Source organism: Berghia stephanieae, chromosome 2, assembly GCF_034508935.2.
Source record: "Berghia stephanieae isolate SIO BIC M18660-M18661 chromosome 2, UCSD_Bste_1.3, whole genome shotgun sequence".
Taxonomy (NCBI): Eukaryota; Metazoa; Mollusca; class Gastropoda; order Nudibranchia; family Aeolidiidae; genus Berghia; species Berghia stephanieae.
Genome location: NC_088361.1, coordinates 16,090,842 through 16,105,261, shown reverse-complemented (window position 1 = coordinate 16,105,261; position 14,420 = coordinate 16,090,842). Strand labels below are relative to the sequence as shown.

Here is a 14,420-nt window from a genome sequence, read left to right as displayed (position 1 = left end):
TCCGAAAAAATTATAATTTCGCCTAACAGGCGTCATTGTCCCGACCTTCATGTTAAATGTTGCCGTTGGCCAGGGACCCCTTGTAAAGCGCTTTGAGCACGTTTAGTGGATATTGCGCAATATAAAAGCTCAATTTGTTTTTTTTTGGTTTAAATTGTTAATACCTGATCTTTATATTTCCTCTACCCAGCATCACGTACAAGAAGTTTGTGAAAGCTGACCAGCCTCCCGAGCCGCCCCCTGAGTTGGTTCCAATGCCCTTGCCTCCCAAACCTATTCTCCAATTCTACTTTGTGGGCTATGGAGTGCCCATCATTATCTGTGGAATCACAGCTGCTGTCAACTTGGAATTCTATGCCGGCATTAAGTAGTGAGTATTGGCTACCATTTGTTTGAGCCTTAACTCTCTTTCAGGACTAATCACCTTTAAAAAAAGAAGGAAAAAAAAAGTCGGAAATGACATAAGACAAATCATTTGTTATTCAAAAATTCAAAATAAGTCGCTTTAAAGTTTTCATTCTTGAATGGATTGGGCCAACAAAGAAATAAAATTGATATTAATTTCTTTCCTTTTCTTCCAGTTGTTTCTTGGAATGGGAACCTAGTCTTGGTGCCTTCTACGCTCCAGTGGCCCTGCTCGTGGCATGGAATCTTGTCTTATTCATGCGGATTTCATGTGTGGTGAGGAACTCTTCTGAATCGGAGGCAGAGGCAACCAACGAAAGTGAAGACAATGAGGTCCACAACAACGAAATAGAACTGGTACCTTCCCAACCGGACACCAACACAACGACCCACAACATCAACAATGGTCACAGTCGTCATAGCAACCACATAAGCAACAGCTTTAGCCATCATCGATACAGCAGGGCAGCTCATGACACCAGTTCAGAAGAGGATGCAGCCTCACTCGTCAGCCTCCCCGATCAGGAAAGAAGACCAATCACTCAGCTAAGGGCACTCGTTGCCATTCATTTCCTCTTTATCGTCATGTGGACGTGCGGTGCCCTAGCTATTGCCAAACCCTTCCAGCTTATTATCCCGTACCAAGAGCTAATCTTTAGCTACCTCTATGGTCTTATGAGCACTTTGTTTGGTGTGTTCATGTTAGTCTATTTCTTACTCACAAGGACTGACTCACGACTCAGCTGGAAACGTAAGTTTGGCTGTGCCCCGCCCGAAACGTACTCTGCTCCACTGGAGGTGACCGACACCCAAATTGAATCTCCTACAACCCCACAACCCACTGCTCAGACTGCTTTGCCCCTCGCCAATGGCAGCGCTGTTAAATCCAACAGTAACACTAACCTCTCAGTCTATTCACAAAAATCATCCAATATTACCAAAGCATACAACATGAAAAATAATGCCAGCAAACAATCCAACATCAATCTCATCCTCGCCAATTCTTCTGACCTTTCATACGGGTCAGCCCAGGATAATTATCCAAATTTTTATAACCCCCGGCAGAACGGGGCTGCCAAAAAATTCTGGCAGAAAAACAGGCAGCATAGTAAAGTGATGAACAAAGACATCAATAGAGATTTAAATAGCAGTCTAACGGATAACAATTCTGGTAACGAGCTTAATCAACCACGCCTTAGTCACGGGACCAGTAGTGAGGCAAACACTCATCTTAGCATTGAGATTCAAATCCAACCAAAAAACCAACCTGGCGCCACCTCCAACACCAAAAAGGGATCTTTTTGCGGATCGAGAGAGATTCCAGTCCACATTAGTAACTCCCACAATAATATGGCGTCTTCGTGCGGAGCTATTTCTTTAGAACATAATAATAACCACCACACCATGAATGATATTGATAGCGTTAGTGGTTTTAGTGGTAGTGAAAATCAAGGGATTGGGTTGGAACACAATGACTTGTCGTCTCCCTCGTCTTCTAGAGACAAAAAGGTGAATGCAGCACCCCCTAGTGGCAGCAGCAATAACAATGCTCATTATACTAACACTAACAATGCTAATCTACCTCATAATCAACATCATCATCCATCTCATCATCAGCGCTCTCCTAGCTCAGGTTCCTCTTTGAATGCTGGTGGTAGTGGAAGCGGTGGTGGTGGTGGCAACCTTCACCATCCTAGTGCTTTTACCCCTGTCCAGCCACGAGTACCAGGCATTAATGGGGACAGCGCAATAGTTCAAACCTCTGGGGTGGGAGAAGAGGATGCAGCTCCCTCCTCAGTGCTGGATGAAAATAGTAAGAAAGAAAAATCTCCTCCTCGAAACCAGCTAAGTGGGCCGGTAGACCCTAGATTTTCTACCACACCACAGCCACAGCAGCAGCAGATTGTAGGTGGAGGTGATCTAACACTTCAGCAACGTCCTCCCAACCCTGGAGTTGCGTGGAACCCTTTCCCATGCAGTTTACCTCCCATGCCTGCCACAACTAGTCATCACCCCAACAACAATACCATCCTTAATACCAACAACAATAATTACTCGTACACCCCACCTCCCCAATATCACCAAATAATGCAGCAACAGCACTACGCATTTGATTTTGGCCAGTATCCCCCCGTGTCACCCATCAACATGAACAGTGTCCAATCCCAGTCACCCCACCCCTTGTCCCAGTCAGCCCCAACTGCGATGTCTCCACTTCCCATGATCCCCCCTGTTTCCAATGTTTGCCCTCCACCACACCCCCACCCTGCTGCCAATTTCAACATCCCCCCGTCTCCTTACCTCATCCAAACCCAGCAATCTCACAGTAGCAACAATCGGTCACTTCATAGTCCCGTCTCCAGCAGTTCTCAGTCCCAATCTCAATCCCACCACAATCCGCATCACAACAACCACCACCACCACAACCAGCATCATCGTAATCGCCACAGACGCAATCACAGCAATCACAGCTGGCGTCCCATGTCCGGAGGGGACAGTTCGGACAACAGTAGTCGATCACGTCCCCGTCAAAATCGTTGTAGTGGTGGAAGTCCGCGGCGAATTAACAACATGGGCAGTGCTCCGAGTCGAAGCCCTGTGACAGTAGCATCGGATAGTCACGTATCGGAACCATTTCAGGCGATGACCACCGATTCCAGCACCAACAATTTAGCCAACACGACGACCCCTCCAAAGAAAGCTAAGTCGGTGGATGGAGATCATTACTCCGACCCAACCCATCGTAAAAAACCCAAGCATCGTCAGAATAATAAACTGACAACGAAGCAACGGTCACTCGGCTGGGACGAACAGCTGAGAAATAAAACGCCTAAAATAAACTATGTTTACGTGAACCATATGTACAGAGACAAAGTGATGCACAAACTTATCAAACAAGCCAGCGAGAGTGATGAACTCGCCTCCAAAGCTTTCTGGCTTCCCCGTTCTGCTAGTGAATATGAAAGACTGACCCAGAGAGGCTTTTGTAGTATGGCAGATGACTCGAGTACCAGTTCCGATGAGGACGATAGCCTGGATAACATTTGGATACCACAGCGATCATTCTCCGACTTCCAGAAGAAGGAAACGAGCGTTTGAAGTGTTTGAAATACAGTATGGTTTACTGTATGATTCGAAAACAGTAATGATGAGCTGGAGTGAGCTAGTATGTAAAGTGAAATATTGTGTCAATCTGCTACTGCCCCACCCCTTCCCTTCCCCCATCCCCAAGTTTGATTAATGGTGTATTTGAAAACGACTGAGATGAATTTATATTATGTCGCTCACAAGAACCTATTATCCACTTGTTTAGAACAAACAATAATAAGCGCATTGGCTTTGTAATACAAGAAATCAATCTACATAATTTTGTAAATTTGAACTGTTATAAATGATTTTGACAAATTTATAGATCTGACAGTGTTCATTTATATATATGAATATTTATATATTTATATTTTTACATTAAATTTTATATGTGACGTGTAGATATGTACAGATAGAATAACATACTCAAATGATGTATGATAATCAATGACACCAAAACACAAATACTGCTGTTTACTAGTTTTATTATTTGAAGATGCTGAGAGGTTTATACATGGTTTTTTGTAAATTTTCTGTACCCATCAATGCGATCTTAAACCTTTGAAAATTGATTTTTTAACAATTTTATATAATTTAACAACAAAAAGAATTCATGAGGTATGGACTTAAAACAGCTCCATAGCAAACAAGTTTCTTTTAACATGATAATTTTAATCCATGATTCACTTAAAAATTCACATGGAATGTATTTCATGTTTTAAAGTGGGACAGTTATGACTATTTATTTTATCAATCACGAAGATTAATTGGGTATTTTCTGGGTGGGGTTCCTTCCTCCCATAGCGGGCAGGGAGGTACTTGCTGTGTCTTTTATCCCCTCTTATCTATTTTCCAATTGCTTTCTGTCTTATTCTTGGAATGAGATTTTTTGGTTTTGTCCTGACCTTGGTCAGAGTCCTTGGCTGAGAGGGAAACAGTCGAATGTATAATTATAGTTTTGGGAGATGATATTTTTTTCATTGTAAATCATCTCTCTGTTGTTATGCATTGTATTATGTTTAGTTTACACATTATATTATATGATTGTAAACATTTGAATGTATTCCTCTTAGTTGGGACCTGTGCTTGTGTCTGGATGAGACTTTTAGTGATCTCAAACTAAGTACTTTGATAGTGTGCTTTTGCAATCTACACCTGTTTCTTTTTTGAACCAATTCCCCTTTTTCTTCCCTTTTCTCGGATGCTTTATTGTAATTCTATAACTTTTTACTATCCCATTTTCTTTCTTTTTTACTGGCGCTGATATGACCTTAATGTGTTGCAAGCGCCATAAAACCCTTAAAAACAAAAAAAACAATTGGGTATTTTTTTTGGGTTACTATATTTTTAAGGTTGATGATATGCATTAAACATTTCATTTAAATAAATAAATTCTATTCCATTATTAGAATAATCATCAATAAGAATGTTGACAACTATTGTCATATTATTTAAAACTATCAGCATTATTTTTCATTTATTCCGTTAAATCTCCTTTTTGAATACTTTGTGTTACGTATAAAACAGGTTAGCTTTAATTGTAATTCTATAACTTTTTACTATCCAATTTTCTTCCTTTTTACTGGCGCTGATATAACTTAAATGTGTTGGAAGCGCCGTAAAACCCTTAAAAACAAAAAACAATAAAACAGGTTAAAGTTTGTTTCACAAAAATGAGTGGAGTCGGGATGGTCTGTCTGCAATTGACACCATTCTAGTGGAGTGGTGGATGGATGGCATCGATTGCAGAGCATCCATTTCTCGGCCAGGCAGGGTTGTTGTAATAGTAGGGTCATGGTTTCGAGCCACCCCCCCCATTTCCGCAAGGTTTTTATTCTCTATTGTCTTCTGATCCTTTTCTACTCACTTTATTTTGTAATAAACAAAAATGAATATATAACAGCTTCAAAAAAGAACAAATAATACCAAACACGAAATGTCTTCCAAGATTTTTCTACAGAGAAGACCTACAAAATATCTCTGTCGCCTATCTGGAGTTTAGTAATGTATTTATATCTTTATTGTTTTTTTGTTTTGTTTTTTTCAAAGAATGATGATAATGGTAACAATAAAAGAGAGCAAAAGGGGGGGGGGGGGGGGGGGGGGGGGGGGTGAAAGAGGTGAAATTCCTATTTTTTTGTCTCAAATTCCAATTTTCAGGCGTTCTGATTTCACTTTTGGAATGTGAAGGGTTGGCAGGTCTGTGTTTACCATAATATTTCTGTTTCTTTGCATTTTTATGACCTTCGAGTGTCACAAGCACCATATAATTTTTAAAGCAAAACCCTAAATTTGATTGATATTATTATATAGACAAACTGGACATAAGCAATCCTTGTCAGCATTAGACCTGTAAATTCTCAGTCAATTAACTGAAATCAGTCAATTTGTCAAATTCAAATATTTAAAAAAAGGAAAGAAAGAAATAAATAAATAAAAAAAGAAAGAATTCACAAATCGTAGTCCATGACCGTAAAGTAATTAGGAGTGTTCCACAGCGCTACGCATAGCTCATGGGGACCGTTTATATTAACGATTATATATTGCCAAGACTAAGCGACGCTTTTTATAAAAGGCGTGTCTGAACACTTCCCTGGGTATTTTCACACATCCTTCGTTAAATTATTTTTTCACTTTCCAAACCCGTCGTGATAATGTACCTTTTAACTGAGCCACCGAGCGATAAATTTCACTGTTTCATCTAAGCCAAAATTGACCACATTTACCTGGCGAGTCTCAAAACTATGATAAAGTAAATTGCGAATGTCGGAAGTCCGTTATGTAGACACCTTCAAATCGAAAGTTAGGATAGATTGCTACAAGCACAGTTCGATTGCCTCACTTGTAAACAAACTGGTTGACCGTTTCTTCACTGATTGAGTACCTGATTATAAGGAACAATGGTAAGTAGCTTAATTAATTCCCGTGCAAATCATGACGTTTTCTGCCATTGTTTTGCTCAAGCCCAAGCGAGCTTGCTGTTTTGTGGCGATTTACCTTCATTTAGATTCTTTGAATTTTTCCGCTACGCCTGCCGAAGTTTCTTCTTGATAATTCACTTCTACTTAATAATTCAGTGTATTGGCCTGAAGTCATATTTATTTAAGTTTTTTTTCTTCTGTCATTTACTGATTGAAAATCAAGTTTGCTCATTGCTACATTATTCTAATGTTCTCACAATGGCTGAGCTGTTCGTGGATCGCAGTTCAGACTTGTCGAGCATCTATAAAGATGTGAGGAATAAATTCAATTGGTCATGGCACTAGAAGTTAAAGATGATAATGGTGATTATTTTTACTATGTCAAAAAAATTCTAGAGGCAGGAATATGACTTTGATGAAGTCATCTTTACCTATATGAATGACATGCTTATTTAGCATTCCTTCTACATCAAATTATGGCAGTCATACTTCCAGTAAGAAATAACACCCACTATTTTAATATATTTTATTTATCACTCTGCTCTCCAATGATGCCCTTATTTTTAAAAAAATAATTGAATCTTCAGTTTGTCGAAGAGTTTCAGTCAATTTTTATAGAGCTCATTTACAGGTCTACAGCATTTAGAAAATTTTTATTTTTTTGAAGAATTGATGGTTTTCTATATTTTATTTTACCTAATGGAACCATATTCAATGTGGTTGTGATTTTTGAAAAAAAATATTTTTATCTAATTATTTACCCTCTTTCAAACATCTCAGCCCCCATCCCCTCCCCCCCCCCCCCCCCCCCCCCCCCCCCCCCCCCCCCCCCCCCCCCCCTCCCTTCCCTTTAAAAAGAAAAGAAAGTTTCATTTTAAAAAAAAACAAAACAAACCAAAAACAGAAACATTGAAAACATCATCGATCATATTAGACCTTGCTGTGATTTTCACTTTTTTAAGATTCGTTTTCTTTTATGAATATTTTTTTATTAGCTTTATTTGGTTGTGACATTTTCTTGACTTTTGATTTTATTTATGACTCTCTCTCTCTCTCTGTAGGTACTGTTGTACGTTTTCAGTCCTCGCGTTGGTTTCCATCAGGAAAAGTAGGCCTATTCATTCAGCCACAATGTGGCCCATGGACCTGGAGTTTTATCTCCATTTCTCTATAATTTAATGGACAGTAACTATTTTTGCTACCTTTTGGATAGGACGCATATTTATTGCAAAGTGCTTTCCACCCAATGGCAGTGAACTGGTTAGTTAAAGTCTTTGGGAATTTGTATTAGTTCCTCGTGACTTACTTTTGTGTTTTGTTGTTGTTTATTTTTAAATGCCAAATTTTAGATTAATGATCTCTTTTGTTGTCATCCTTTTACCTGGTGCTGCTGGGGGGGGGGGGTTCCTTTGACCTCCCATGGTGGGGTCCTTTGACCTCCCACGGTCTGAGTGGGGTCCTTTGACCTCCCACGGTCTGAGTGGGGTCCTTGACCTCCCATGGTGGGTAGCAGGTCACTTACTGTGTCTTCTATACCCTTATATCTGTTTTCCGAGTTGCTTTCTGTCTTGGAATCGGATTGCTTGGTTTTGTCCTTGCCCTTGCTGGAGTCCTTAGCTGAGAGGGAACTAGTCAGATGATTATTTTTTATCTCTTATGTAATGCTAGATTTGTTGTTTTGCATAATGATTAGTAAGCATTTGAGTATATTCCTCTTATTGGGATCCTGTGCTGGTGTCTGTCTCAGACTTTGGTGATCTCAAACTAAGTACATTGATAGTTTGCTCTTGGAATCTACACCTGTTCCCTATTTGCACCAATCCCCTTTGTGTTACTTTTCTCGTGTGCTTTCAATTGTAATTCGAGACGGTATATTCTTCACTATCCTATTTTTTCTCACCCCTTGTTACTGGCGCTGAAATCACCTGTGTCTCAAGCGCACTGTAAAACCTTTAAAAACAACAAACAAAATAACAGTACCTGGTGCTGAAATGACCTACAAGTACTACAAATGTCACACAAACGTTTGACCACTGAAATCAATAAACTACATGTGTAGAGATCACTTTCTATCAGGTTGACTGGGTTGTGGGTTCCTGACCTCCCATAGTCAGGGAGATACTTACAGTACAGTGTCTTCTATCCCCTTATACTTATATCTGTTTTCCATCTTGCTTTCTGTCTTTGTCCTGGAATGAGATTACTTGGTTTTGTTCTGGCCCTGGCTGGGAGGGAAACAGTCAAATGTATAGTTAGAGTTCGGGGAGATGGTATTTTTTGTAAACCATCTTTCTGTTATGCACTGTATTATGTTTGTTTTACACATATATATGATTTGTAAACATTTGAGTGTGTTCCTCTTAGTCGGGACCTGTGCTTGTGTGAGGATGAGACTTGTAGTGATCTCAAACTAAGTACATTGATGGTGTGCTCTTGGAATCTACATCTGTTCCCAATTTGAACCAATTCCCCTTTGTCTTACCTTTTCTTTGGTGCGTTAATTGTAACTATAGAACTTTTTACTATCCCATTTTCTTACTGGCGCTGATATGACCTTAATGTGTTGCAAGTGCCGTAAAACACATAAAAACAAACAAAAAACAAAACTATCAGGTTGTGTGTATATGGACTGAGATAACCAAAATATATATTTGTTTTAGTACACGACTTCTAAGATTTTACAACAGGAATGTACCAAAAATATTTTTTTAAATCGATGAATATTTTTTTATTCAAAACATTAACATATTAATGATGAGTATGTTATTCATATATCGTCATATACTTAAAAAATGTTTTTTTTATAAATTAAAGTTAATAATTTGATATACACTTGTACTCATTGCCATGCTGATACCAACATGCTTCCTTTTGATTTTTTTTTTTTTTTTATATCAACTGTGTATAGGTGAAAACAATAAATTATTATTATTATTATTATAATTATGAGAAAGTGTTATCCTTGGGCTGATGGACTCTTCATCGGTCCACAACCTTGCTATCTCTTCTATCCCCGTGTATAATTTGTCATTTCCACGTGACTTTGCTTCCGTTGGAATGAGACCATTTAGTTTCACGTAGACTCTGCCTGGAGTCTTTTGCCAGGAGGGAGACAGATGGATTTTTTTATTTATTTTTTTTTTTTTTTGGTGAGAGATGCTATTTTTTTTTTCAGTATAAACCATCTCTCGTAACTATTTGTATTTATACTTATTTTAGTGCACTTTGTAACCAACTGAGTGTAGCCCTTCTGATGGGATCATGTGTTAGTATCTAAATTGGACTTCTAGGTGGTCTCATACAAGACTCCTGGCTGGATTTGATCTTAGATCTTGGAACTTTTCTGAACTACTCTTCTTTTTATCTTCTTTTTTTTCCCCGGATGCTTTTAATGGCAGATGTTATCTTGCATGTTTTTCCTCAACTTCGATTTTTACAGATTCTAAAATGACCTTAAAGTGTTGCAAGGTCCATTAAACTCTAAAAACAAACCTAAAATGATGTATGAAATATAATCAATTTACCAGTTTACTGTTTCACTCTGGAAAAAATTTGTATTTAAAAATTTGGTCGGAAAACTCCTTCAAAATACCAATCGACCCTCATCTTGGCAAAAACTCTCAAACCTGGGACTTTGCAAAGTCTTTCTTCTCTCCCAGGTTTGAAAGTTTTTGCCAAGAAGAAAATCATTTAAATCGATCGATAATTGAAGGGGAAGTTTTCTGGCCAAATCTGTTAATAAGAGTTTTTCTAAAATTAGCTGGTTAAACGTGTATCTAATTATGAGAAATGACAATGCTATGATTGATTGTATCTAAATATGAGAAATGACAATGCTATGATTGATTGTATCTAAATATGAGAAATGACAATGCTATGATTGTGTTTGAATACTATGTAAATATTCTAATATTGTCTTAGGATAAATTTCTACGACTTCCAATATTTTTTCTGTGTTATTTTTGTTTGTTTTATTATGCTCTTGGGTGGGTTTCCTGATCTCCCAAAGTAGGCAGGAAGGCACTTGCAGTGTCTTCCATCCCTCTATATCTGTTTTCCAATTTGCCTTCCCTCTTTGTCTTGGAATGAGCTTACTTGGTTTTGCCCTGGCCGGGAGGGAAACAAGTCAAATGTATAGTTAGTATCTCTCTGTTATGTATTATACTTGTTGTTTTGAATTTATAAAGTAAGCATTTGAGTGTCTTCCTCTTAGTGGGATCATGTGCTGGTGTCTGGTTGAGACTTTAAGGTGCGGGTGGTTGGATGGGAGCATCACCCTTGAATCATATACCTATGATGTTCGCATGGGTGTACGATCCGATAGTGATGTCGTTTCTTCTTCTCTTTACTAACCTATCCTGCTTCTTTGGTTTGTGATTGTATTTTTGACAGGGGATATTTTTTTTTCTGTAAATCTTCTGCCTGTTTGTTCTTGGTTATTTCTAATTTAGCTTATGATATCTTTAGGTTATGATTTTGATTTACATTTGTACTATTTTTGTTAGATTGCTTGTTTTTTTGTTTCAGCGGTCTCTCATATAACCTCAATTGTGTTGGAAGAGACCTAAATCAACAAAACAAACAAAAAAAAAAAGACTTTAAGGTGATCTCAAACTAAGTACATTGATGGTGTGCTCTTGGAATCTAGATCTGTTCCCTATTTGAATCAATTCCCCCTTTGTCTTACTTTTTCTTGGGTGCTTTTATTGTAAATTTAGAATATTTTGACTATTCCATTTTCTTTTCCCATGTAAAACATCTTTTCACCGACTGGGTGTGGCCTATTATTCTGCCATGGTGGGTAGGGAGGCACTTGCTGTGTCTTTTCTCTCCGGGTATCTGTTTTCCAACTTGCTTTCTGTCTTTGTCTTGGAATGAGGTAACTTGGTTTTGTCCTGGCCATGACTAGAAACCTTGGCTGGGAGTGAAACGGTTAAATAGTTATATTTTGGTATAAATTGTTATATTTTGGTTTTTTACTGCCATGATTTGTAAACATTTGTATATGCTTGGATAGGACTTGGAAAAGGCTCTTTACTCACATTCTCTCACCGTACTCAAGTGTAGGATAAGGCTCTTTACTCACATTCTCTCACTGTACTCAAGTGTAGGAAAAGGCTCTTTACTCACATTCTCTCACCATACTCAAGTGTAGGATAAGGCTCTTTACTCACATTCTCTCACTGTACTCAAGTGTAGGAAAAGGCTCTTTACTCACATTCTCTCACCATACTCAAGTGTAGGAAAAGGCTCTTTACTCACATTCTCTCACCGTACTCAGGTGTAAAATGACTACCTGGCTGTCAACAGCGTGGTTGTCTCTGTCGGGCAAAAAAAAATAAATTATAATATCGCCTACAAGGCGTCATGTCTCGTTCTATATGTTATGTGTTGATGTTGGTCAGGGACCCTTTGTAAAGCGCTTTGAGAATGTTTAGTGGATATTGCGCTATATAAAAACTTACCACTTTATACTGTTATCTTAAAGTGTTTAGGCCTCCGAATAATTCTATAAGACAAATGATATATCTTAATCATTTTATTGTAATATAATTGGTTCTTTTTTTTTTTTTTTTGTTTGTTGCTTTAGGTCTCTTCCAACACAATTGAGGTTATATGAGAGACTGCTGAAACAAAAAAAACAAGCAATCTAACAAAAATAGTACAAATGTAAATCAAATCATAACCTAAAGATATCATAAGCTAAATTAGAAATAACCAAGAACAAACAGGCAGAAGATTTACAGAAAAAAAAATATCCCCTGTCAAAAATACAATCACAAACCAAAGAAGCAGGATAGGCTAGTAAAGGAAGAAGAAACGACATCACTATCGGATCGTACACCCATGTGAACATCATAGGTATATGATTCAAGGGTGATGCTCCCATCCAACCACTCGCATATAAAAACTTACCACTTTATACTGTTATCTTAAAGTGTTTAGGCCTCCGAATAATTCTATAAGACAAATGATATATCTTAATCATTTTATTGTAATATAATTGGTTCTTTGGGCGATTATCACCCCCCCCCCCCCAAAAAAAAAAAAAAAACAGAGTGTCTATTCGTTTCACAGTACCAGTTATTAATTGAACCCATTAATATCTCCAAGCTCTTTTTAAGGTAAACTTACTAACGGTGTATAGTGAAATTAATTGCTACTTTTCCAGCTCCTCCCCAAAAATGACGGTAGAGCAAGATTTACTATGGTAAGAGGTAGGCGGGAAAAAAAAAAAAAAAGGCCAATGTTATGTAAGCAAAAAAAATCAAATAAAAAATCATTGCATTTATTGGGGAACAAAAGAAATAAGAGAACATCAAAGTATTGGTATAATAATACACCCTGCTGTATCACACAATCTTATCATAACAGCCATGGCCATATTTTTAGACACATCTATTAAATGTTAAAAAGTTTTCAACCACCGACAACCACCAATCGAATATATAATAACTACTACTAATAATAATGATTATAATAATAATAATAATAACAATATCAATAATAATAATAATAATAATATCAATAATAATAATAATAATAATAATAATAATAATGATAATAATAATAATAATAATAATAACAATCATGGCAACAACAAAATACAGTGGCACAGTGAGACCCTGAAATCAGGAAATCTGACAGATCGGGGTGAAATTCCAGGGAACCAGAATTTTTCCTATAATACATTTTACCCCTCAAACTGGGAAAAGGTTCCCGGCGTATTGGAACAAATTCAGCAGAGTCTGACGTTTATTTTGACCGTTTATTGCAACTTTTCCCAATTGTCTGCCTTCATTTATCGTCAAATGAACAATGCAAACGAGCAGAACACCTGATCGAAAGTTATCATCATAGCATACAGCCACACCAATTGTGTACTCAGGGTGGGTATGTGAAGTGTGTCATATTATTGTATGTCATTTCTAAAGACATTTCCATTGAAAAGGATATCATGAAGAAACAGGTTTTTTACATGTAAGGAAAAAAATGATCAAAGATTGCATAAAATTACGACATAAACTGCTCGTAATAGTCCATATCTATAAATTTAAAATTCATTATGGAATGGAAGAATAAGAATGAACAATATATAAAAATAATTAAACAAAACAATCCAATTAAAATTAAAAACGAAGCATGATTTAGAATTTTGAACAGTCTGATCTGATGAAAGAAAAAAGCGGTGGAAATTTTTTTTAATTCACCAGATCATCATGAGTTACTCGAAAGGAAAAAATCTTACAATACGTGGATGGATAGAACATTCTATTATATAGGAGTAAAACAATACAATATTTATTACTGGTATGAAAGTAACAAAGAATCATGAAAGTAACATCGAATTTGTAATGACGGTTGATAAATGACATAAATAACGGTATTAATAAACATGAAAGACTCGATCTAAGTTTTAGTTTAGTTTTTAAGGGTTTTACGGCACTTGCAACACATTAAGGTCATATCAGTGCCAGTAAAAAGGAAGAAAATGGGATAGTAAAAAGTTGTTGAATTACAATTAAAGCACAAAAGAAAAGGTGAGACAAAGGGGAATTTGTTCAAATAAGAAACAGATGTAGATTCCAAGAGCACACTATCAAAGTACTTTGTTTGAGATCACCTAAAAGTCTCATCCAGACACAAGCACAGGTCCCAACTAAGAGGAATACACTCAAATGTTTACAAATCATACAATATAATATGTAAACTAAACATAATACAATGCATAACAGAGAGATAATTTACAAGGAAAAAAAATCATCTTCCAAAAGTATAATTATATATGCGACTGTTTCCCTCTCAGCCAAGGAACTCCGGCCAGGGCTAGGACAAAACCAAGTAATCTCATTCCAAGACAATGACAGGACACAATTGGAAAACGGGTTGGGGGGATGGAAGACACAGCATGTACCTCCCTGCCCACTATGGGAGATCAGGATCCCCACCCAGGACTCGATCTAAGCGCACGGAATATCACGAGACCCTTTGGTTTGCTAAACGTAT

At 37.4% G+C, this 14,420-nt stretch overlaps 1 protein-coding gene across 1 annotated transcript in view; it reads left to right on the top strand.

Moving 5' to 3' along the window:
• The window catches only part of LOC144964387 (adhesion G protein-coupled receptor A2-like), a gene marked incomplete in the record, with an annotated part of 86,879 nt that extends 80,742 nt beyond the window's left edge, over positions 1–6,137 (top strand). Inside the window, 2 exon segments of the mRNA XM_078898572.1 lie at positions 191–370; positions 582–6,137. Coding sequence (XP_078754698.1) covers positions 191–370; positions 582–3,504 — 3,103 coding nt within the window.
• Positions 6,138–14,420: the final 8,283 nt, after the last annotated feature.